This window comes from Chiloscyllium plagiosum, unplaced genomic scaffold (assembly GCF_037043375.1).
Source record: "Chiloscyllium plagiosum isolate Xiang-an unplaced genomic scaffold, Cpla_swu_hap1 HiC_scaffold_49, whole genome shotgun sequence".
NCBI classification, from domain to species: Eukaryota; Metazoa; Chordata; class Chondrichthyes; order Orectolobiformes; family Hemiscylliidae; genus Chiloscyllium; species Chiloscyllium plagiosum.
In genome coordinates, this window is record NW_028270187.1 from 1,227,063 (window position 1) to 1,254,143 (window position 27,081).

Here is a 27,081-nt window from a genome sequence, read left to right on the forward strand (position 1 = left end):
AGCCTTCTCAGTCTCTCACACACTCCCCCAGCCTTCTCAGTCTCTCACACACGCCCCCAGCCTTCTCAGTCTCTCACACTCCCACAGCCTTCTCAGTCTCACACACTCCCCCAGCCTTCTCAGTCTCACACACTCCCCCAGCCTTCTCAGTCTCACTCCCCCAGCCTTCTCAGTCTCACACACTCCCCCAGCCTACTCAGTCTCACACACTCCCCCAGCCTTCTCAGTCTCACACACTCCCCCAGCCTTCTCAGTCTCACACACTCCCCCAGCCTTCTCAGTCTCACACACTCCCCCAGCCTTCTCAGTCTCTCACACACACCCCCAGCCTTCTCAGTCTCACACACTCCCCCAGCCTTCTCAGTCTCACACACTCCCCCAGCCTTCTCAGTCTCACACACTCCCCCAGCCTTCTCAGTCTCACACACTCCCCCAGCCTTCTCAGTCTCACACACTCCCCCAGCCTTCTCAGTCTCACACACTCCCCCAGCCTTCTCAGTCTCACACACTCCCCCAGCCTTCTCAGTCTCTCACACACACCCCCAGCCTTCTCAGTCTCACACACTCCCCCAACTTTCTCAGTGTCACACATTCCCAAATTTCCCAGTGTAACCCCCCCAAGTTTCTCAGCCTCTCCTCTGCCCAGCTTTCTCAGTCTCACCCCATCCACTTCTATTCCTCTCTCCCTCCTGTCATTACCCCCGTCCCCCCATCGCAAAACCTCCTCCTCCAATAGGAGCTGGGGAGTGACAATTGAACATGTCTCTGAATCCCCCGAAAGGCCCAGCAGCTGTCCGGCAATTTGAAAGCCAGGCGTAATTGTGTGACGTGATTTCAGCTGCACGATATTCTGTCATTTCTCGGAGCGGTGAAGTGGCAGGGGTCTTTAGGGATTAAAGGAAAACTGCCTAATTAGAGCCTTCGGATTGGTCCCATTGCAGATTGTTACAGACCCTCCGACAGCGCCCGCTCCCTCAGCACTGACCCTACGGCAGTGCCCGCTCCCTCAGCACAGACCCTACAATAGTGCGGCATTCCCTCAGAACTGACCCTACAACAGGGCCCTCTCCCTCAGCACTGACCATCCGACAGTGCCCGCTCCCTCAGCACAGACCCTCCGACAGTGCCCGCTCCCTCAGCACTGACCCTCCGACAGTGCCCACTCCCTCAGCACTGACCCTCCGACAGTGCCCACTCCCTCAGCACTGACCCTCCGACAGTGCCCACTCCCTCAGCACTGACACTCCTACAGTGCGGCACTCCCTCAGTACTGACCCTCTGACAGTGCCCACTCCCTCAGCACTGACCCTACGGCAGTGCCCACTCCCTCAGCAGTGACCCTACGACAGTGCCCACTCCCTCAGCACTGACCCTCCGACAGTGCCCACTCCCTCAGCACTGACCCTCCTACAGTGCGGCACTCCCTCAGCACTGACCCGCCGGCAGTGCCCGCTCCCTCAGCACTGACCCTACAATAGTGCGGCATTCCCTCAGAACTGACCCTCCGACAGTGCGGTGCTCCCTCAGCACAGACCCTCCGACAGTGCCCGCTCCCTCAGCACTGACCCTCCGACCGTGCCCGCTCCCTCAGCACTGACCCTACGGCAGCGCCCGCTCCCTCAGCACTGACCCTACGGCAGTGCCCACTCCCTCAGCAGTGACCCTACGACAGTGCCCACTACCTCAGCACTGACCCTACGGCAGTGCCCACTCCCTCAGCCCTGACCCTACAGCAGTGCCCGCTCCCTCAGCACAGACCCTCCGACAGTGCCCGCTCCCTCAGCACTGACCCTACGGCAGTGCCCACTCCCTCAGCAGTGACCCTACGACAGTGCCCACTCCCTCAGCAGTGACCGTACGACAGTGCCCACTCCCTCAGCACTGACCCTACGGCAGTGCCCACTCCCTCAGCACTGACCCTACGACAGTGCCCACTCCCTCAGCACTGAACCTACGGCAGTGCCCGCTCCCTCAGCACTGACCCTACGGCAGTGCCCACTCCCTCAGCAGTGACCCTACGACAGTGCGTCACTCCCTCAGCAGTGACCCTACGACAGTGCCCACTCCCTCAGCAGTGACCCTACAACAGTGCCCACTCCCTCAGCCCTGACCCTACGGCAGTGCCCACTCCTTCAGCACTGACCCTACGGCAGTGACCACTCCCTCAGCACTGACCCTACGGCAGTGCCCGCTCCCTCAGCACTGACCCTACAGCAGTGCCCACTCCCTCAGCACTGACCCTACGGCAGTGCCCGCTCCCTCAGTACTGACCCTCCGACAGTGCGGCACTCCCTCAGCACTGACCCGCCGACAGTGCCCACTCCCTCAGCGCTGACGCTATGGCAGTGCCCACTCCCTCAGCACTAACCCTACGGCAGTGCCCAATCCCTCAGCACTGACCCTACAATAGTGCGGCATTCCCTCAGAACTGACCCTACAACAGGGCCCTCTCCCTCAGCACTGACCATCCGACAGTGCGGCGCTTCCTCAGCATTGACCCTCCGACAGTGCCCAATCCCTCAGCACTGACCCTACAACAGTGCGGCGTTCCCTCAGCACTGACCCTCTGACAATGCCCATTCCCTCAGAACTGACCCTACGACAGTGCCCGCTCCCTCAGCACTGACCCTACGAGAGTGCCCGCTCCCTCAGCGCTGACCCTAAGGCAGTGCCCGCTCCCTCAGTAAAATCATATAGGTTTCCTTTTATGGGGAAACTGATGTGAATTACTTTGACCGTGACTCACAGGGAGGGAGGTAAATTAATATTTAGGGATTTTAATTTTATAATCCAGCTCTGTGAGTCTCAATATTCAAATGCAGTCTTCTCAATTGGACCCTGATCACCTTCCAATCTATGTTAATTTGATAGGAATCAGGCTTGAATCCTACCATAGTATTTTATGAAAAGGTTATTCTGAACAAACACTGCTCCCATACTGTTTAATCCAATCTCATTTCATCTATCAAGCTACTGATGGACCGATCTAACCCTGCCCACACTGTGCAAATTAAACCCATTGGAGTGGATCTCTGTCCCAATGCCCTGGCATAGTAATGGACAGAGATTAAAGAGAGAAAGACCAGTGCTCTATCAGACTTACCAAGTCCATTTCCATTGTGGCTCACGACAGGACCAGCCATTGTGTTCATTGGCACTAGCGAGGTAGCTGGGGAAGGTCAGACATGTTTAAGCATTTTCAGTAACAACTCCACCCCCCCCCCCCACCCCCACAGTGTCAGGGGGTAGGAATCACAAACAGGGTTAGGGAGATCTGTGGGGCCCAGTGACCACGCATCGACAGTGCGGCATTCCCAGAGTGCTGCCCCTCCAACAGTGCCCACTCTCTCAGCACTGACCCTCCGACAGTGCCCACTCCCTCAGCACTGACCCTCCGACAGTGCGGCGCTCTCTCAGCACTGACCCTCTGACAGTGCCCACTCCCTCAGCAATGACCCTACGACAGTGCCCACTCCCTCAGCACTGACCCTCCGACAGTGCAGCACTCCCTCAGCACTGACCCTCCGACAGTGCGGCGCTCCCTCAGTACTGCCCCTCCAACAGTGCCCACTCCCTCAGCACTGCCCCTCCAACAGTGCCCACTCCCTCAGCACTGACCCTACGGCAGTGCGGCGCTCCCTCAGCACTGACCCTCCGACAGTGCCCGCTCCCTCAGCACTGACCCTCCGACAGAGCGGCACTCCCTCAGCACTGACCCTACGGCAGTGCGGCACTCCCTCAGCACTGACCCTCCGACAGTGCGGAATTCCCAGAGTGCTGCCCCTCCAACAGTGCCCACTCTCTCAGCACTGACCCTCCGACAGTGCGGAATTCCCAGAGTGCTGCCCCTCCAACAGTGCCCACTCTCTCAGCACTGACCCTCCGACAGTGCGGCACTCTCTCAGCACTGACCCTCCGACAGTGCCCACTCCCTCAGCACTGACCCTCCGACAGTGTGGCGCTCCCTCAGCACTGACCCTCCGACAGTGCGGCGCTCCCTCAGCACTGACCCTCCGACAGTGCCCACTCCCTCAGCGCTGACCCTCCGACAGTGCGGCACTCCCTCAGCACTGACCCTACGACAGTGCCCACTACCTCAGCACTGACCCTAACGCAGTGCCCGCTCCCTCAGCACTGACCCTGCGGTAGTGCGGCACTCCCTCAGCACTGACCCTACGGCAGTGCGGCACTCCCTCAGCACTGGCCCTCCGACAGTGTGGCACTCCCTCAGCACTGGCCCTCCAACAGTGCCCACTCCCTCAGCACTGACTCTCCGACAGTGCAGCATCTCATCTGTACAGACCCTGTGATAGTGTGGAGCTCCCTCAGCACTGACCATCTGACAGTGCCCGCTCCCTCAGCACTGACCATCTGACAGTGCCCACTCCCTCAGCACTGACCCTCCCACAGTGCCTGCTCCCTCAGCACTGACTGTCTGACAGTGCCCACTCCTTCAGCACTGACTCTCCCACAATGCCGGCTCCCTCAGCACTGACCGTCTGACAGTGCCCACTCCCTCAGCACTGACTCTCCGACAGTACGGCACTCCCTCAGCACTGACCCTCCGACAGTACGGCACTCCCTCAGCACTGACCCTCCGACAGTACGGCACTCCCTCAGCACTGACCCTCCGACAGTGCGGCGCTCCCTCAGCACTGACCCTCCGACAGTGCGGCGCTCCCTCAGCACTGACCCTCCGACAGTGCGGCGCTCCCTCAGCACTGACCCTCCGACAGTGCGGCGCTCCCTCAGCACTGACTCTCCGACAGTACGGCACTCCCTCAGCACTGACCCTCCGACAGTACGGCACTCCCTCAGCACTGACCCTCCGACAGTACGGCAGTCCCTCAGCACTGACTCTCTGACGGTACGGCAGTCCCTCAGCATTGACTCTCCGACAGTACGGCACTCCCTCAGCACTGACCCTCCGACAGTACGGCACTCCCTCAGCACTGACTCTCTGATGGAGCCCGTCCCCTCAGTTGTGTGGGAGTCTGGATTCTGTGCTCAGTGTAGGGTGCTTCAGATCTGAGTAAATGTCTGGCAGTACATACGTGTGGGAGTTGTATCGTCCGTGGTTTCTCCACACAACATCCAGTGCTTGTCATCTGCCTTCTTTATCTGCCCTTGACTCTCCAGCTGATACAAACAGCGCTGGACGCTTGCTTTTGGCTGATGTAATTCCTGAGCTAGGGCGATGGCTGACTTCCTGCTGGACCACTGCAGACACACCATGATCCTCTGACGCAGGTCTGTGTAAAGGAGGGAGTATGGAATATATGGAAGTTAATTTGGCAGTTACATAGTTAATTTAGCAGTATAATGCATGCACAGGATTATGTTAGAAGGCTCAGGTAACAGATAATGGGAGCACACTTTAACAGGCTAGTTAAATCACGTGATAGATAAACTAATGTTAAAGATGGTGGTGATGTAAGATGGTAGGTTAAGTGTAAGCAGCAGACCAGTGTGGCAGAAGATGATGAGTTTAGAATTGGTTAGTATGATTGGTTATGCACCAGGTAAGCACAGGAACTAGGGCAGTAAAAACCGAAGGTTTGGAGATGTCGGTGTTGGGCTGGGGTGTACAAAGCCAAAAATCACAGGATATAGTCCAACAGGTTTAATTGGAAGCAATTTACCTGATAAAGGAGCAGTGCTCCGAAAGCGAGTGCTTCCAATTAAACCAGTTGGGCTATAACCTGGTGTTATGTGATTTTTAACTTTATAAAGATAAGAGGCTCCGTGAGGTGATTGGACAGACAGGAGAGACAGGTTCCTGATATTGCCACAGCTTGGATTTGCAAATCAAAGTTCAACTTGGTGAAGAATTTTCTGTCTCCTGGTAATTTTCCCAGAGATCTTGCCTCAACAGGAGCACAACGTTAAACACAATACAGAGTGAAACCGAAACGGAAGGAGAAAGAGAAAGCTAGATAGATAGATAGAGAGAGAGAGAGAGAGAGAGAGAGAGAGAAAGAGAAACACACAGCCCTCCTCCAGCAAATTACACAGGAACTGGAGGCCATTCAGCCCCCCTTCTTCAGCCTGTTACATGGGAACAAGAAGCCATTCAACACCCTGTGAGTCTCACTATCCCCCCCATACCCCAGACACCCTGTGAGTCTCACTATCCCCCCTTACCCCAGACACCCTGTGAGTCTCACTATCCCCCCTTACCCCAGACACCCTGTGAGTCTCACTATCCCCCCCATACCCCAGACACCCTGTGAGTCTCACTATCCCCCCTTACCCCAGACACCCTGTCAGTCTCACTATCCCCCCCATATCCCAGATACCCTGTGAGTCTCACTATCCCCCCCTTACCCCAGACACCCTGTGAGTCTCACTATCCCCCCTTACCCCAGACACCCTGTGAGTCTCACTATCCCCCCTTACCCCAGACACCCTGTCAGTCTCACTATCCCCCCTTACCCCAGACACCCTGTGAGTCTCACTATCCCCCCATATCCCAGACACCCTGTGAGTCTCACTATCCCCCCTTACCCCAGACACCCTGTGAGTCTCACTATCCCCCCCATACCCCAGACACCCTGTGAGCCTCACTATCCCCCCTTACCCCAGACACCCTGTGAGTCTCACTATCCCCCCTTACCCCAGACACCCTGTCAGTCTCACTATCCCCCCATATCCCAGACACCCTGTGAGTCTCACTATCCCCCCTTACCCCAGACACCCTGTGAGTCTCACTATCCCCCCCATACCCCAGACACCCTGTCAGTCTCACTATCCCCCATACCCCAGACACCCTGTCAGTCTCACTATCCCCCATACCCCAGACACCCTGTCAGTCTCACTATCTCCCCCTTACCCCAGACACCCTGTGAGTCTCACTATCCCCCCTTACCCCAGACACCCTGTGAGTCTCACTATCCCCCCATATCCCAGACACCCTGTGAGTCTCACTATCCCCCCTTACCCCAGACACCCTGTGAGTCTCACTATCCCCCCCATATCCCAGATACCCTGTGAGTCTCACTATCCCCCCTTACCCCAGACACCCTGTGAGTCTCACTATCCCCCATACCCCAGACACCCTGTCAGTCTCACTATCTCCCCCTTACCCCAGACACCCTGTGAGTCTCACTATCCCCCCTTACCCCAGACACCCTGTGAGTCTCACTATCCCCCCATATCCCAGACACCCTGTGAGTCTCACTATCCCCCTTACCCCAGACACCCTGTCAGTCTCACTATCCCCCCTTACCCCAGACACCCTGTGAGTCTCACTATCCCCCCTTACCCCAGACACCCGGTGAGTCTCACTATCCCCCCCGTACCCCAGACACCCTGTGAGTCTCACTATCCCCCCCGTACCCCAGACACCCTGTGAGTCTCACTATCCCCCTTACCCCAGACACCCTGTGAGTCTCACTATCCCCCCTTACCCCAGACACCCTGTGAGTCTCACTATCCCCCCTTACCCCAGACACCCTGTGAGTCTCACTATCCCCCCTTACCCCAGACACCCTGTCAGTCTCACTATCCCCCCGTACCCCAGACACCCTGTGAGTCTCACTATCCCCCCTTACCCCAGACACCCTGTTGTCTCACTATCCCCCCTTACCCCAGACACCCTGTGAGTCTCACTATCCCCCCTTACCCCAGACACCCTGTCAGTCTCACTATCCCCCCTTACCCCAGACACCCTGTCAGTCTCACTATCCCCCCTTACCCCAGACACCCTGTGAGTCTCACTATCCCCCCTTACCCCAGACACCCTGTGAGTCTCACTATCCCCCCCGTACCCCAGACACCCTGTCAGTCTCACTATCCCCCCTTACCCCAGATACCCTGTCAGTCTCACTATCCCCCCATACCCCAGACACCCTGTGAGTCTCACTATCCCCCCTTACCCCAGACACCCTGTGAGTCTCACTATCCCCCCTTACCCCAGACACCCTGTGAGTCTCACTATCCCCCCATACCGCAGATACCCTGTCAGTCTCTCTATCCCCCCATACCCCAGACACCCTGTGAATCTCACTATCCCCCCTTACCCCAGACACCCTGTCAGTCTCACTATACCCCCTTACCCCAGACACCCTGTGAGTCTCACTATCCCCCCACACCCCAGACACCCTGTGAGTCTCACTATCCCCCCTTACCACAGACACCCTGTGAGTCTCACTATACCCCCTTACCCCAGACACCCTGTGAGTCTCACTATCCCCCCTTACCCCAGACACCCTGTGAGTCTCACTATCCCCCCTTACCCCAGACACCCTGTGAGTCTCACTATCCCCCCTTACCCCAGACACCCTGTCAGTCTCACTATCCACCCGGAACCCCAGACACCCTGTGAGTCTCACTATCCCCCCTTACCCCAGATACCCTGTCAGTCTCACTATCCCCCCTTACCCCAGACACCCTGTGAGTCTCACTATCCCCCCCATATCCCCGACACCCTGTGAATCTCACTATCCCCCCTTACCCCAGACACCCTGTGAGTCTCACTATCCCCCCCATACCCCAGACACCCTGTGAATCTCACTAACCCCCTTACCCCAGACACCCTGTGAGTCTCACTATCCCCCCCATATCCCCGACACCCTGTGAATCTCACTATCCCCCCTTACCCCAGACACCCTGTGAGTCTCACTATCCCCCCATACCCCAGACACCCTGTGAGTCTCACTATCCCCCCATACCCCAGACACCCTGTGAGTCTCACTATCCCCCCCGTACCCCAGACACCCTGTGAGTCTCACTATCCCCCCTTACCCCAGACACCCTGTGAATCTCACTATCCCCCCACACCCCAGACACCCTGTGAATCCCACTATCCCCCCTTACCCCAGACACCCTGTCAGTCTCACTATCCCCCCACACCCCAGACACCCTGTGAGTCTCACTATCCCCCCTTACCACAGACACCCTGTCAGTCTCACTATCCCCCCTTGCCCCAGACACCCTGTGAATCTCACTATCCCCCCACACCCCAGACACCCTGTGAATCCCACTATCCCCCCTTACCCCAGACACCCTGTCAGTCTCACTATCCCCCCATACCCCAGACACTCTGTCAGTCTCACTATCCCCCCTTACCCCAGACACCCTGTCAGTCTCACTATCCCCCCTTACCCCAGACACCCTGTGAATCTCACTATCCCCCCTTACCCCAGACACCCTGTCAGTCTCACTATCTCCCCCTTACCCCAGACACCCTGTGAGTCTCACTATCCCCCCTTACCCCAGACACCCTGTCAGTCTCACTATCCCCCCTTACCCCAGACACCCTGTGAGTCTCACTATCCCCCCTTACCCCAGACACCCTGTCAGTCTCACTATCCCCCCACACCCCAGACACCCTGTGAGTCTCACTATCCCCCCTTACCACAGACACCCTGTCAGTCTCACTATCCCCCCTTGCCCCAGACACCCTGTGAATCTCACTATCCCCCCACACCCCAGACACCCTGTGAATCCCACTATCCCCCCTTACCCCAGACACCCTGTCAGTCTCACTATCCCCCCTTACCCCAGACACCCTGTGAATCTCACTATCCCCCCTTACCCCAGACACCCTGTCAGTCTCACTATCCCCCCTTACCCCAGACACCCTGTGAGTCTCACTATCCCCCCTTACCCCAGACACCCTGTCAGTCTCACTATCTCCCCCTTACCCCAGACACCCTGTGAGTCTCACTATCCCCCCTTACCCCAGACACCCTGTCAGTCTCACTATCCCCCCTTACCCCAGACACCCTGTGAGTCTCACTATCCCCCCTTACCCCAGACACCCTGTGAGTCTCACTATCCCCCCTTACCCCAGACACCCTGTGAGTCTCACTATCCCCCCACACCCCAGACACCCTGTGAGTCTCACTATCCCCCCTTACCCCAGACACCCTGTCAGTCTCACTATCTCCCCCTTACCCCAGACACCCTGTGAGTCTCACTATCCCCCCTTACCCCAGACACCCTGTCAGTCTCACTATCCCCCCTTACCCCAGACACCCTGTGAGTCTCACTATCCCCCCTTACCCCAGACACCCTGTGAGTCTCACTATCCCCCCTTACCCCAGACACCCTGTCAGTCTCACTATCCCCCCTTACCCCAGACACCCTGTCAGTCTCACTATCCCACCCCGTACCCCAGACACCCTGTGAGTCTCACTATCCCCCCATACCCCAGACACCCTGTCAGTCTCACTATCCCCCCTTACCCCAGACACCCTGTGAGTCTCACTATCCCCCCTTACCCCAGACACCCTGTGAGTCTCACTATCCCCCCTTACCCCAGACACCCTGTCAGTCTCACTATCCCCCCCATACCCCAGACACCCTGTGAGTCTCACTATCCCCCCCATACCCCAGACACCCTGTGAGTCTCACTATCCCCCCCATACCCCAGACACCCTGTGAGTCTCACTATCCCCCCTTACCCCAGACACCCTGTGAGTCTCACTATCCCCCCTTACCCCAGACACCCTGTGAGTCTCACTATCCCCCCCTTACCCCAGACACCCTGTGAGTCTCACTATCCCCCCTTACCCCAGACACCCTGTGAGTCTCACTATCCCCCCCTTACCCCAGACACCCTGTCAGTCTCACTATCCCCCCCTTACCCCAGATACCCTGTGAGTCTCACTATCCCCCCCCATACCCCAGACACCCTGTGAGTCTCACTATCCCCCCTTACCCCAGACACCCTGTGAGTCTCACTATCCCCCCTTACCCCAGACACCCTGTGAGTCTCACTATCCCCCCTTACCCCAGACACCCTGTGAGTCTCACTATCCCCCCTTACCCCAGACACCCTGTCAGTCTCACTATCCCCCCTTACCCCAGATACCCTGTGAGTCTCACTATCCCCCCTTACCCCAGACACCCTGTCAGTCTCACTATCCCCCCTTACCCCAGATACCCTGTGAGTCTCACTATCACCCCCTTACCCCAGACACCCTGTGAGTCTCACTATCCCCCCATACCCCAGACACCCTGTCAGTCTCACTATCACCCCCTTACCCCAGACACCCTGTCAGTCTCTCTATCCCCCCTTACCCCAGACACCCTGTCAGTCTCACTATCCCCCCCGTACCCCAGATACCCTGTGAGTCTCACTATCCCCCCTTACCCCAGACACCCTGTGAGTCTCACTATCCCCCCCATACCCCAGACACCCTGTGAGTCTCACTATCCCCCCCATACCCCAGACACCCTGTGAGTCTCACTATCCCCCCTTACCCCAGACACCCTGTGAGTCTCACTATCCCCCCTTACCCCAGACACCCTGTGAGTCTCACTATCCCCCCTTACCCCAGACACCCGGTGAGTCTCACTATCCCCCCATACCCCAGACACCCTGTCAGTCTCACTATCCCCCCTTACCCCAGACACCCTGTCAGTCTCACTATCCCCCCTTACCCCAGACACCCTGTGAGTCTCACTATCCCCCCCATACCCCAGACACCCTGTGAGTCTCACTATCCCCCCCATACCCCAGACACCCTGTGAGTCTCACTATCCCCCCCATACCCCAGACACCCTGTGAGTCTCACTATCCCCCCTTACCCCAGACACCCTGTGAGTCTCACTATCCCCCCTTACCCCAGACACCCTGTGAGTCTCACTATCCCCCCTTACCCCAGACACCCTGTGAGTCTCACTATCCCCCCTTACCCCAGACACCCTGTGAGTCTCACTATCCCCCCCATACCCCAGGCACCCTGTGAGTCTCACTATCCCCCCCGTACCCCAGATACCCTGTGAGTCCCACTATCCCCCCTTACCCCAGACACCCTGTGAGTCTCACTATCCCCCCGTACCCCAGACACCCTGTGAGTCTCACTATCCCCCCTTACCCCAGACACCCTGTGAGTCTCACTATCCCCCCATACCCCAGACACCCTGTGAGTCTCACTATCCCCCCTTACCCCAGACACCCGGTGAGTCTCACTATCCCCCCTTACCCCAGACACCCTGTCAGTCTCACTATCCCCCCATACCCCAGACACCCTGTGAGTCTCACTATCCCCCCCATACCCCAGACACCCTGTGAGTCTCACTATCCCCCCATACCCCAGACACCCTGTGAGTCTCACTATCCCCCCTTACCCCAGACACCCTGTGAGTCTCACTATCCCCCCCATACCCCAGACACCCTGTGAGTCTCACTATCCCCCCTTACCCCAGACACCCTGTCAGTCTCACTATCCCCCCATACCCCAGACACCCTGTGAGTCTCACTATCCCCCCACACCCCAGACAACCTGTGAATCCCACTATCCCCCCTTACCCCAGATACCCTGTGAGTCCCACTATCCCCCCTTACCCCAGACACCCTGTGAGTCTCACTATCCCCCCGTACCCCAGACACCCTGTGAGTCTCACTATCCCCCCTTACCCCAGACACCCTGTGAGTCTCACTATCCCCCCCATACCCCAGACACACTGTCAGTCTCACTATCTCCCCCTTACCCCAGACACCCTGTGAGTCTCACTATCCCCCCCATACCCCAGACACCCTGTGAGTCTCACTATCCCCCCATATCCCAGACACCCTGTCAGTCTCACTATCCCCCCCATACCCCAGACACCCTGTGAGTCTCACTATCCCCCCCATACCCCAGACACCCTGTGAGTCTCACTATCCCCCCCATACCCCAGACACCCTGTGAGTCTCACTATCCCCCCATATCCCAGACACCCTGTCAGTCTCACTATCCCCCCCATACCCCAGACACCCTGTCAGTCTCACTATCCCCCCTTACCCCAGACACCCTGTGAGTCTCACTATCCCCCCTTACCCCAGACACCCTGTGAGTCTCACTATCCCCCTTACCCCAGACACCCTGTGAGTCTCACTATCCCCCCTTACCCCAGACACCCTGTGAGTCTCACTATCCCCCCCATACCCCAGACACCCTGTCAGTCTCACTATCCCCCCATACCCCAGACACCCTTTGAGTCTCACTATCCCCCCCGTACCCCAGGTACCCTGTCAGTCTCACTATCCCCCCTTACCCCAGACACCCTGTGAATCCCACTATCCCCCCTTACCCCAGACACCCTGTGAGTCTCACTATCCCCCCGTACCCCAGACACCCTGTGAGTCTCACTATCCCCCCTTACCCCAGACACCCTGTGAGTCTCACTATCCCCCCTTACCCCAGACACCCTGTGAGTCTCACTATCCCCCCTTACCCCAGACACCCGGTGAGTCTCACTATCTCCCCCTTACCCCAGACACCCTGTGAGTCTCACTATCCCCCCTTACCACAGACACCCTGTGAGTCTCACTATCCCCCCTTACCCCAGACACCCTGTGAATCTCACTATCCCCCCTTACCCCAGACACCCTGTGAGTCTCACTATCCCCCCTTACCCCAGACACCCTGTGAGTCTCACTATCCCCCCTTACCACAGACACCCTGTGAGTCTCACTATCCCCCCTTACCCCAGACACCCTGTCAGTCTCACTATCCCCCCTTACCCCAGACACCCTGTGAGTCTCACTATCCCCCCCGTACCCCAGACACCCTGTGAGTCTCACTATCCCCCCTTACCCCAGACACCCTGTGAGTCTCACTATCCCCCCTTACCCCAGACACCCTGTGAGTCTCACTATCCCCCCCCATACCCCAGACACCCTGTCAGTCTCACTATCCCCCCTTACCCCAGACACCCTGTCAGTCTCACTATCCCCCCCATACCCCAGACACCCTTTGAGTCTCACTATCCCCCCATACCCCAGACACCCTGTCAGTCTCACTATCCCCCCTTACCCCAGATACCCTGTGAGTCTCACTATCCCCCCCATACCCCAGATACCCTGTGAGTCTCACTATCCCCCCCATACCCCAGACACCCTTTGAGTCTCACTATCCCCCCATACCCCAGATACCCTGTGAGTCTCACTATCCTCCCCATACACCAGACACCCTGTGAGTCTCACTATCCCCCCTTACCCCAGACACCCTGTGAGTCTCACTATCCCCCCTTACCCCAGATACCCTGTGAGCCTCACTATCCCCCAATACCCCAGACACCCTGTGAGTCTCACTATCCCCCCATACCCCAGACACCCTGTGAGTCTCACTATCCCCCCCATACCCCAGATACCCTGTGAGTCTCACTATCCCCCCCATACCCCAGATACCCTGTGAGTCTCACTATCCCCCCCATACCCCAGATACCCTGTGAGTCTCACTATCCCCCCCATACCCCAGATACCCTGTGAATCTCACTATCCCCCCCATCCCCCAGACACCCTGTGAGTCTCACTATCCCCCCCGTACCCCAGGTACACTGTGAGTCTCACTATCCCCCCTTACCCCAGACACCCTGTGAGTCTCACTATCCCCCCTTACCCCAGACACCCTGTGAATCTCACTATTCCCCCTTACCCCAGACACCCGGTGAGTCTCACTATCCCCCCCTTACCCCAGACACCCTGTGAATCTCACTATCCCCCCACACCCCAGACACCCGGTGAGTCTCACTATCCCCCCCTTACCCCAGACACCCTGTGAATCTCACTATCCCCCCTTACCCCAGATACCCTGTGAGTCTCACTATCCCCCCCGTACCCCAGACACCCTGTGAATCTCACTATCCCCCCACACCCCAGACACCCTGTGAATCTCACTATCCCCCCTTACCCCAGATACCCTGTCAGTCTCACTATCCCCCCTTACCCCAGACACCCTGTGAATCTCACTATCCCCCCCATACCCCAGACACCCTGTCAGTCTCACTATCCCCCCACACCCCAGACACCCTGTCAGTCTCACTATCCCCCCATACCCCAGACACCCTGTGAGTCTCACTATCCCCCCACACCCCAGACACCCTGTCAGTCTCACTATCCCCCCATACCCCAGACACCCTGTCAGTCTCACTATCCCCCCTTACCCCAGACACCCTGTGAATCTCACTATCCCCCCATACCCCAGACACCCTGTGAATCTCACTATCCCCCCTTACCCCAGATACCCTGTCAGTCTCACTATCCCCCCTTACCCCAGACACCCTGTGAATCTCACTATCCCCCCTTACCCCAGACACCCTGTGAGTCTCACTATCCCCCCTTACCCCAGACACCCTGTGAGTCTCACTATCCCCCCTTACCCCAGACACCCTGTGAGTCTCACTATCCCCCCTTACCCCAGACACCCTGTGAGTCTCACTATCCCCCCTTACCCCAGACACCCTGTCAGTCTCACTATCCCCCCATACCCCAGACACCCTGTGAGTCTCACTATCCCCCCATACCCCAGACTCCCTGTGAGTCTCACTATCCCCCCTTACCCCAGACACCCTGTCAGTCTCACTATCCCCCCATACCCCAGACACCCTGTGAGTCTCACTATCCCCCCATACCCCAGACTCCCTGTGAGTCTCACTATCCCCCCTTACCCCAGACACCCTGTCAGTCTCACTATCCCCCCTTACCCCAGACACCCTGTGAGTCTCACTATCCCCCCATACCCCAGACTCCCTGTGAGTCTCACTATCCCCCCATACCCCAGACACCCGGTGAGTCTCACTATCCCCCCTTACCCCAGACACCCTGTGAATCTCACTATCCCCCCTTACCCCAGACACCCTGTGAATCTCACTATCCCCCCCATACCCCAGACACCCTGTGAGTCTCACTATCCCCCCCTTACCCCAGACACCCTGTGAGTCTCACTATCCCCCCTTACCCCAGACACCCTGTGAGTCTCACTATCCCCCCTTACCCCAGACACCCTGTCAGTCTCACTATCCCCCCATACCCCAGACACCCTGTGAGTCTCACTATCCCCCCATACCCCAGACTCCCTGTGAGTCTCACTATCCCCCCTTACCCCAGACACCCTGTCAGTCTCACTATCCCCCCGTACCCCAGATACCCTGTGAGTCTCACTATCCCCCCTTACCCCAGACACCCTGTCAGTCTCACTATCCCCCCATACCCCAGACACCCTGTGAGTCTCACTATCCCCCCGTACCCCAGACACCCTGTGAGTCTCACTATCCCCCCATACCCCAGACACCCTGTGAGTCTCACTATCCCCCCTTACCCCAGACACCCTGTGAGTCTCACTATCCCCCCTTACCCCAGACACCCTGTGAGTCTCACTATCCCCCCTTACCCCAGACACCCGGTGAGTCTCACTATCTCCCCCTTACCCCAGACACCCTGTGAGTCTCACTATCCCCCCTTACCCCAGACACCCTGTGAGTCTCACTATCCCCCCCCATACCCCAGACACCCTGTCAGTCTCACTATCCCCCCTTACCCCAGACACCCTGTGAGTCTCACTATCCCCCCCATACCCCAGACACCCTTTGAGTCTCACTATCCCCCCATACCCCAGACACCCTGTGAGTCTCACTATCCCCCCCATACCCCAGACACCCTTTGAGTCTCACTATCCCCCCATACCCCAGATACCCTGTGAGTCTCACTATCCTCCCCATACACCAGACACCCTGTGAGTCTCACTATCCCCCCTTACCCCAGACACCCTGTGAGTCTCACTATCCCCCCTTACCCCAGACACCCTGTGAGTCTCACTATCCCCCCATACCCCAGACACCCTGTGAGTCTCACTATCCCCCCCATACCCCAGATACCCTGTGAGTCTCACTATCCCCCCCATACCCCAGATACCCTGTGAGTCTCACTATCCCCCCCATACCCCAGATACCCTGTGAGTCTCACTATCCCCCCCATACCCCAGATACCCTGTGAATCTCACTATCCCCCCCATCCCCCAGACACCCTGTGAGTCTCACTATCCCCCCCGTACCCCAGACACCCTGTGAGTCTCACTATCCCCCCCATATCCCAGACACCCTGTGAATCTCACTATTCCCCCTTACCCCAGACACCCGGTGAGTCTCACTATCCCCCCCTTACCCCAGACACCCTGTGAATCTCACTATCCCCCCACACCCCAGACACCCGGTGAGTCTCACTATCCCCCCCTTACCCCAGACACCCTGTGAATCTCACTATCCCCCCTTACCCCAGATACCCTGTGAGTCTCACTATCCCCCCCGTACCCCAGACACCCTGTGAATCTCACTATCCCCCCTTACCCCAGATACCCTGTCAGTCTCACTATCCCCCCTTACCCCAGACACCCTGTGAATCTCACTATCCCCCCTTACCCCAGACACCCTGTGAGTCTCACTATCCCCCCTTACCCCAGACACCCTGTGAGTCTCACTATCCCCCCTTACCCCAGACACCCTGTGAGTCTCACTATCCCCCCTTACCCCAGACACCCTGTGAGTCTCACTATCCCCCCTTACCCCAGACACCCTGTCAGTCTCACTATCCCCCCATACCCCAGACACCCTGTGAGTCTCACTATCCCCCCATACCCCAGACTCCCTGTGAGTCTCACTATCCCCCCTTACCCCAGACACCCTGTCAGTCTCACTATCCCCCCATACCCCAGACACCCTGTGAGTCTCACTATCCCCCCATACCCCAGACTCCCTGTGAGTCTCACTATCCCCCCTTACCCCAGACACCCTGTCAGTCTCACTATCCCCCCTTACCCCAGACACCCTGTGAGTCTCACTATCCCCCCTTACCCCAGACACCCTGTGAGTCTCACTATCCCCCCATACCCCAGACACCCGGTGAGTCTCACTATCCCCCCTTACCCCAGACACCCTGTGAATCTCACTATCCCCCCTTACCCCAGACACCCTGTGAATCTCACTATCCCCCCCATACCCCAGACACCCTGTGAGTCTCACTATCCCCCCCTTACCCCAGACACCCTGTGAGTCTCACTATCCCCCCTTACCCCAGACACCCTGTGAGTCTCACTATCCCCCCTTACCCCAGACACCCTGTCAGTCTCACTATCCCCCCATACCCCAGACACCCTGTGAGTCTCACTATCCCCCCATACCCCAGACTCCCTGTGAGTCTCACTATCCCCCCTTACCCCAGACACCCTGTCAGTCTCACTATCCCCCCATACCCCAGACACCCTGTGAGTCTCACTATCCCCCCTTACCCCAGACACCCTGTCAGTCTCACTATCCCCCCTTACCCCAGACACCCTGTGAATCTCACTATCCCCCCCGTACCCCAGACACCCTGTCAGTCTCACTATCTCCCCTTACCCCAGACACCCTGTGAATCTCACTATCCCCCCCATATCCCAGACACCCTGTCAGTCTCACTATCCCCCCTTACCCCAGACACCCTGTGAATCTCACTATCCCCCCTTACCCCAGACACCCTGTGAGTCTCACTATCCCCCCTTACCCCAGACACCCTGTGAGTCTCACTATCCCCCCTTACCCCAGACACCCTGTGAGTCTCACTATCCCCCCCGTACCCCAGACACCCTGTCAGTCTCACTATCTCCCCTTACCCCAGACACCCTGTGAATCTCACTATCCCCCCCATATCCCAGACACCCTGTCAGTCTCACTATCCCCCCTTACCCCAGACACCCTGTGAATCTCACTATCCCCCCTTACCCCAGACACCCTGTGAGTCTCACTATCCCCCCTTACCCCAGACACCCTGTGAGTCTCACTATCCCCCCTTACCCCAGACACCCTGTGAATCTCACTATCCCCCCGTACCCCAGACACCCTGTGAGTCTCACTATCCCCCCTTACCCCAGACACCCTGTGAGTCTCACTATCCCCCCACACCCCAGACACCCTGTGAATCTCACTATCCCCCCGTACCCCAGACACCCTGTGAGTCTCACTATCCCCCCTTACCCCAGACACCCTGTGAGTCTCACTATCCCCCCTTACCCCAGACACCCTGTGAATCTCACTATCCCCCCGTACCCCAGACACCCTGTCAGTCTCACTATCCCCCCATATCCCAGACACCCTGTGAGTCTCACTATCCCCCCTTACCCCAGACACCCTGTGAATCTCACTATCCCCCCGTACCCCAGACACCCTGTGAGTCTCACTATCCCCCCGTACCCCAGACACCCTGTGAGTCTCACTATCCCCCCATATCCCAGAGACCCTGTCAGTCTCACTATCCCCCCCACACCCCAGACACCCTGTCAGTCTCACTATCCCCCCCGTACCCCAGACACCCTGTGAGTCTCACTATCCCCCCTTACCCCAGACACCCTGTGAGTCTCACTATCCCCCCTTACCCCAGACACCCTGTGAGTCTCACTATCCCCCCCATACCCCAGACACCCTGTCAGTCTCACTATCCCCCCTTACCCCAGACACCCTGTGAGTCTCACTATCCCCCCATATCCCAGAGACCCTGTCAGTCTCACTATCCCCCCCACACCCCAGACACCCTGTCAGTCTCACTATCCCCCCCGTACCCCAGGTACCCTGTGAGTCTCACTATCCCCCCCGTACCCCAGACACCCTGTGAGTCTCACTATCCCCCCTTACCCCAGACACCCTGTGAGTCTCACTATCCCCCCTTACCCCAGATACCCTGTCAGTCTCACTATCCCCCCTTACCCCAGATACCCTGTGAGTCTCACTATCCCCCCTTACCCCAGACACCCTGTGAGTCTCACTATCCCCCCTTACCCCAGACACCCTGTGAATCTCACTATCCCCCCCGTACCCCAGACACCCTGTGAGTCTCACTATCCCCCCTTACCCCAGACACCCTGTGAGTCTCACTATCCCCCCCCGTACCCCAGACACCCTGTGAGTCTCACTATCCCCCCATACCCCAGACACCCTGTGAGTCTCACTATCCCCCCTTACCCCAGACACCCTGTGAGTCTCACTATCCCCCCACACCCCAGACACCCTGTGAGTCTCACTATCCCCCCTTACCCCAGACACCCTGTGAGTCTCACTATCCCCCCTTACCCCAGACACCCTGTCAGTCTCACTATCCCCCCGTACCCCAGACACCCTGTGAGTCTCACTATCCCCCCATACCCCAGACACCCTGTGAGTCTCACTATCCCCCCTTACCCCAGACACCCGGTGAGTCTCACTATCCCCCCATACCCCAGACACCCTGTGAGTCTCACTATCCCCCCTTACCCCAGACACCCTGTGAATCTCACTATCCCCCCACACCCCAGACACCCTTTGAGTCTCACTATCCCCCCTTACCCCAGACACCCTGTCAGTCTCACTATCCCCCCTTACCCCAGACACCCTGTCAGTCTCTCTATCCCCCCTTACCCCAGACACCCTGTCAGTCTCACTATCCCCCCCCATACCCCAGACACCCTGTGAGTCTCACTATCTCCCCTTACCCCAGACACCCTGTCAGTCTCTCTATCCCCCCTTACCCCAGACACCCTGTCAGTCTCACTATCCCCCCCCATACCCCAGACACCCTGTGAGTCTCACTATCTCCCCTTACCCCAGACACCCTGTCAGTCTCACTATCCCCCCTTACCCCAGACACCCTGTCAGTCTCTCTATCCCCCCTTACCCCAGACACCCTGTCAGTCTCTCTATCCCCCCTTACCCCAGACACCCTGTCAGTCTCACTATCCCCCCCGTACCCCAGACACCCTGTGAGTCTCACTATCCCCCCTTACCCCAGACACCCTGTCAGTCTCACTATCCCCCCGTACCCCAGACACCCTGTGAGTCTCACTATCCCCCCGTAGCCCAGACACCCTGTGAGTCTCACTATCCCCCCTTACCCCAGACACCCTGTGAGTCTCACTATCCCCCCTTACCCCAGACACCCTGTCAGTCTCACTATCCCCCCACACCCCAGACACCCTGTGAGTCTCACTATCTCCCCCTTACCCCAGACACCCTGTGAGTCTCACTATCCCCCCTTACCCCAGACACCCTGTCAGTCTCACTATCCCCCCACACCCCAGACACCCTGTGAGTCTCACTATCTCCCCCTTACCCCAGACACCCTGTGAGTCTCACTATCCCCCCTTACCCCAGACACCCTGTCAGTCTCACTATCCCCCCACACCCCAGACACCCTGTGAGTCTCACTATCCCCCCTTACCCCAGACACCCTGTCAGTCTCACTATCCCCCCACACCCCAGACACCCTGTCAGTCTCACTATCCCCCCTTACCCCAGACACCCTGTGAGTCTCACTATCCCCCCATACCCCAGATACCCTGTGAATTCCACTATCCCCCCTTACACCAGATACCCTGTGAGTCTCACTATCCCCCCTTACCCCAGATACCCTGTCAGTCTCACTATCCCCCCCCTTACCCCAGACACCCTGTGAGTCTCACTATCCCCCCATACCCCAGATACCCTGTCAGTCTCACTATCCCCCCCGTACCCCAGACACCCTTTGAGTCTCACTATCCCCCCTTACCCCAGATACCCTGTCAGTCTCACTATCCCCCCTTACCCCAGACACCCTGTGAGTCTCACTATCCCCCCCATACCCCAGACACCCTGTGAGTCTCACTATCCCCCCCTTACCCCAGACACCCTGTGAGTCTCACTATCCCCCCCTTACCCCAGACACCCTGTGAGTCTCACTATCCCCCCTTACCCCAGACACCCTGTGAGTCTCACTATCCCCCCCTACCCCAGACACCCTGTGAGTCTCACTATCCCCCCTTACCCCAGACACCCTGTGAGTCTCACTATCCCCCCTTACCCCAGACACCCTGTCAGTCTCACTATCCCCCCTTACCCCAGACACCCTGTGAGTCTCACTATCCCCCATACCCCAGACACCCTGTGAGTCTCACTATCCCCCCTTACCCCAGACACCCTGTGAGTCTCACTATCCCCCCTTACCCCAGACACCCTGTGAGTCTCACTATCCCCCATACCCCAGACACCCTGTGAGTCTCACTATCCCCCCTTACCCCAGACACCCTGTGAGTCTCACTATCTCCCCCTTACCCCAGACACCCTGTCAGTCTCACTATCCCCCCGTACCCCAGACACCCTGTGAGTCTCACTATCCCCCCCTACCCCAGACACCCTGTGAGTCTCACTATCCCCCCTTACCCCAGACACCCTGTGAGTCTCACTATCCCCCCTTACCCCAGACACCCTGTGAGTCTCACTATCCCCCCATACCCCAGACACCCTGTGAGTCTCACTATCCCCCCGTAGCCCAGACACCCTGTGAGTCTCACTATCCCCCCTTACCCCAGACACCCTGTCAGTCTCACTATCCCCCCTTACCCCAGACACCCTGTGAGTCTCACTATCCCCCCATACCCCAGACACCCTGTGAGTCTCACTATCCCCCCACACCCCAGACACCCTGTGAGTCTCACTATCCCCCCTTACCCCAGATACCCTGTGAGTCTCACTATCCCCCCTTACCCCAGATACCCTGTCAGTCTCACTATCCCCCCTTACCCCAGACACCCTGTGAGTCTCACTATCCCCCCATACCCCAGACACCCTGTGAGTCTCACTATCCCCCCTTACCCCTGACACCCTGTGAATTCCACTATCCCCCCTTACCCCAGACTCCCTTTCAGTCTCACTATCCCCCCTTACCCCAGACACCCTGTCAGTCTCTCTATCCCCCCTTACCCCAGACACCCTGTGAATCTCACTATCCCCCCACACCCCAGACACCCTGTGAGTCTCACTATCCCCCCTTACCCCAGACACCCTGTGAGTCTCACTGTCCCCCCTTACCCCAGACTCCCTTTCAGTCTCACTATCCCCCCTTACCCCAGACACCCTGTGAGTCTCACTATCCCCCCTTACCCCAGACACCCTGTCAGTCTCACTATCCCCCCCGTACCCCAGACACCCTGTGAGTCTCACTATCCCCCCTTAACCCAGACACCCTGTGAATCCCACTATCCCCCCTTACCCCAGACACCCTGTGAGTCTCACTATCCCCCCCATACCCCAGACACCGTGTCAGTCTCACTATCCCCCCCGTACCCCAGACACCCTGTGAGTCTCACTATCCCCCCTTAACCCAGACACCCTGTGAATCCCACTATCCCCCCTTACCCCAGACACCCTGTGAGTCTCACTATCCCCCCCATACCCCAGACACCCTGTGAGTCTCACTATCCCCCCTTACCCCAGACACCCTGTCAGTCTCACTATCCCCCCGTACCCCAGACACCCTGTGAGTCTCACTATCCCCCCTTACCCCAGACACCCTGTCAGTCTCACTATCCCCCCGTACCCCAGACACCCTGTGAGTCTCAGTATCCCCCCGTACCCCAGACACCCTGTGAGTCTCACTATCCCCCCTTACCCCAGACACCCTGTGAGTCTCACTATCCCCCCTTACCCCAGACACCCTGTGAGTCTCAGTATCCCCCCGTACCCCAGACACCCTGTGAATCCCACTATCCCCCCTTACCCCAGTCACCCTGTCAGTCTCACTATCTCCCCCTTACCCCAGACACCCTGTGAGTCTCACTATCCCCCCACACCCCAGACACCCTGTGAGTCTCACTATCCCCCCTTACCCCAGACACCCGGTGAGTCTCACTATCCCCCCCTTACCCCAGACACCCTGTGAGTCTCACTATCCCCCCACACCCCAGACACCCTGTGAATCTCACTATCCCCCCTTACCCCAGACACCCTGTGAGTCTCACTATCCCCCCTTACCCCAGACACCCTGTGAGTCTCACTATCCCCCCCTTACCCCAGACACCCTGTGAGTCTCACTATCCCCCCCGTACCCCAGACACCCTGTGAATCTCACTATCCCCCCACACCCCAGACACCCTGTGAGTCTCACTATCCCCCCTTACCCCAGACACCCTGTGAGTCTCACTATCCCCCCACACCCCAGACACCCGGTGAGTCTCACTATCCCCCCTTACCCCAGACACCCTGTCAGTCTCACTATCCCCCCGTACCCCAGACACCCTGTGAGTCTCACTATCCCCCCTTACCCCAGATACCCTGTCAGTCTCACTATCCCCCCCATATCCCAGACACCCTGTCAGTCTCACTATCCCCCCTTACCCCAGACACCCTGTGAGTCTCACTATCCCCCCTTACCCCAGACACCCTGTGAGTCTCACTATCCCCCCTTACCCCAGACACCCTGTGAGTCTCACTATCCCCCCTTACCCCAGACACCCTGTCAGTCTCACTATCCCCCCTTACCCCAGACACCCTGTCAGTCTCACTATCCCCCCTTACCCCAGACACCCTGTCAGTCTCACTATCCCCCCTTACCCCAGACACCCTGTGAGTCTCACTATCCCCCCTTACCCCAGACACCCTGTGAGTCTCACTATCCCCCCCATACCCCAGACACCCTGTGAGTCTCACTATCCCCCCTTACCCCAGACACCCTGTGAGTCTCACTATCCCCCCCGTACCCCAGACACCCTGTGAGTCTCACTATCCCCCTTACCCCAGACACCCTGTCAGTCTCACTATCCCCCCCTTACCCCAGACACCCTGTGAGTCTCACTATCCCCCCTTACCCCAGACACCCTGTGAGTCTCACTATCCCCCTTACCCCAGACACCCTGTGAGTCTCACTATCCCCCCTTACCCCAGACACCCTGTGAGTCTCACTATCCCCCCTTACCCCAGACACCCTGTGAGTCTCACTATCCCCCCTTACCCCAGACACCCTGTGAGTCTCACTATCCCCCCTTACCCCAGACACCCTGTGAGTCTCACTATCCCCCCTTACCCCAGACACCCTGTCAGTCTCACTATCCCCCCTTACCCCAGACACCCTGTGAGTCTCACTATCCCCCCTTACCCCAGACACTATGTGAGTCTTACTTATCCCTTCCCCCTCTCCCACCCTGGATCCACGTGCTGGGTCATATCGACTCCTTTCCTCAACAATTATTCCTCCCACCCCCCCCCCCCCCCCAATCCCACTGACCTAACTTCAATCTGTGGTCCCCCACTGGTTTCTCGGAGATGGCAGAATGAAAACTGAACAGGTCTCTCTCTCTCTCTCTCTCTCTTCCTCCTCTGTCTCCGACCCTCCCTCTGACTCTGTCCACCCCCTTCCATATCATTCTGTCTGTCTCTCTCTGTCAGTCTGTGTCTCTCTCTCTCTGTTTCAGTCTCTCTCTCTCTCTCTCTGTGTATGTGTGTGTGTGTGTGTTGCATTCTGTTTCCCTCTCCCTCTAACCCCCAGTCGCTCAGTCTCATTCTTACCACCCCCACCGATCCCTCTCTCTCTCTTTCTCTCTCATCCCCATCCCCCTCCGCCTCTCTCTCTCTCTCTCTCCTCCCGTTTTCCGTTCCCAATTTGATTTCTCAGGAATCGAAACTGAAAGTTAATGTCGCTGACACCGGATATTTCCAGCTCAGGGATCGAATTTTATTTTCCCAACCACAGCCAAGTAAGTCCTGGTTGGACCCTCAGCATTTGTCTCCTTCTCCATCTCGTCTTTTCCCCCAAATCCACTCACCCCCAACCCTCCAGCCCGGTGTCTCTCTGTCTCTACCTCCCTGTTACCGCCTGCCTGCAGCTCTTCCTTTCATTTCCCTTTCACATTCTCTGTGTGTGTGTGTGTCTCTCTCTCTCTCTCTCCCTCATCCATCTCTCTCACCCTCCCGTTCGTTCAGAGCTGCTCATCAGATCCACCCCACCAACTTGGGCAAGCTCCAGCCAGCTCAGCTCCACAACCGTCCTCCCTCTCTCCCTCTCTCTCTCTCTGTCCCTATCCCTCTCTCTCTCTCTCTCTCTGTCCCTATCCCTGTCTCTCTCTCTCTCTCTCTGTCCCTATCCCTGTCTCTCTCTGTCACTCTCTCTCTGTCCCTATCCCTGTCTCTCTCTCTCTCTGTGTCCCTCTTCCTGTCTCTCTCTCTCTGTCCCTATCCCTGTCTCTCTCTCTCTCTGTCCCTCTTCCTGTCTCTCTCTCTCTGTCCCTATCCCTGTCTCTCTCTCTCTCTGTCTCTGTCCCTATCCCTGTCTCTCTCTCTCTGTCCCTATCCCTGTCTCTCTCTGTCCCTATCCGTGTCTCTCTCTCTCTCTGTCTCTGTCCCTATCCCTGTCTCTCTCTCTGCCTCTGTCCCTATCCCTGTCTCTCTCTCTCTCTGTCCCTATCCCTCTCTCTCTCTCTCTCTCTGTCTGTCTGTCTGTGGTCCCCCGCTGCTTTCCTGAAGACCCACTCCCCAGACTCCATCCCCTCGGTCAGGCAGCCCCCTATCTCAGTGGGAAGGGGAGACTGCCGGCACCTCTCCCGAACTGATAAACGCTGAACCCACCCTGGTCCGTCCCGGTAGACGAAACCTCACCTGGTTGGGACATCCTAGGGCCCAGGCAGGGAGTTTGGAAACTGAGCTTTCGGGCACGCCTTTTAATGACTGGGAACATGCCTTCCGACAGCGAGGGCCGGCTTCAGATTTCCCTTAACGCCTCCGAAGACTTTCCATTAACCCCTTTCAAGCGCCTTTTCCCACTTTAAAACACTTCCAAACTTTTATTTGTTTTCAAAAAAAAAAATAAAGATTTTAAGAAACGTTTCAAAATACTTTGGGGAAAAAAAAACAACTTTAATGAGGTAGAGATGCCGGTATTGGCCTGGGGTGTACCCAACACCAGGTTATAGTCCGACAGGTTTAATTGGAAGCATTTTACCTGAAGGAGCAGCGCTCCGAAAGCGAGTGCTTCCAGTTAAACCTGGTGTGGCGTGACTTCTTACTTTATAAACTTAAGGTGTTTTCAAGCACAGAGCGTCGTCGAGTCAAAGATGTTATTTTCAGATTTTGTTTTTGTCAAATTTTATCACTTCTGAGAATAAAACATTTTATTCGATATTTTCAGTATTTTGTCTGTCTTGGACTTATTCTGTTTGTGGAGTTTTCAGCAGGTAGGTGGGGTTAAGTTGGAATTAGACTTTTGTTATTCTCATTTGTATAATGAATGTAATAGCCCTGAAAACAGGTCATTTTAATAGTTTGTCTCAGAGTCAATATTATACTTCCTCCACCCCTACTGCCGTGGTCACCACCAACTCTGCCCCCTACCAGCACCACTCACCTGCATTCTGCTGACACGCCCCCCCTCCCCCCCCCCCCCCACAGACCTCACTGTCATTACACCCACACCCCCAGAACCCTGAGGGGAACACTACCCCTGCTCATGAGTCCACCCCCATTCCCCCCACCACCACACCCCACTCCAGGTACTGGCTCCGACCCCCACTCCCAGCTCCACACCCACACCAGATCCCAGCTCCTGGCCCTGCCGAGTTTTCACCA

At 57.4% G+C, this 27,081-nt stretch overlaps 1 protein-coding gene across 5 annotated transcripts in view; it reads right to left on the bottom strand.

Moving 5' to 3' along the window:
* The window catches only part of LOC148135366 (uncharacterized), a 41,865-nt gene extending 15,341 nt beyond the window's left edge, over positions 1–26,524 (bottom strand). For 2 of the 5 annotated variants that reach the window (XM_087984548.1, XM_087984547.1), the window contains exons 1-3: positions 24,749–24,899; positions 5,055–5,252; positions 3,104–3,169 (exon numbers count right to left, since the gene is read on the bottom strand). In XM_087984548.1, coding sequence (XP_087840674.1) covers positions 3,104–3,169; positions 5,055–5,252; positions 24,749–24,887 — 403 coding nt within the window. In that variant the 5' untranslated portion in view covers positions 24,888–24,899. Of the gene's footprint in view, positions 1–3,103; positions 3,170–5,054; positions 5,253–5,642; positions 5,922–24,748; positions 24,900–26,115 lie in introns of those variants that run through there. The other 3 variants (XM_087984549.1, XM_087984550.1, XM_087984551.1) reach the window with 3 other exon arrangements.
* Positions 26,525–27,081: the final 557 nt, after the last annotated feature.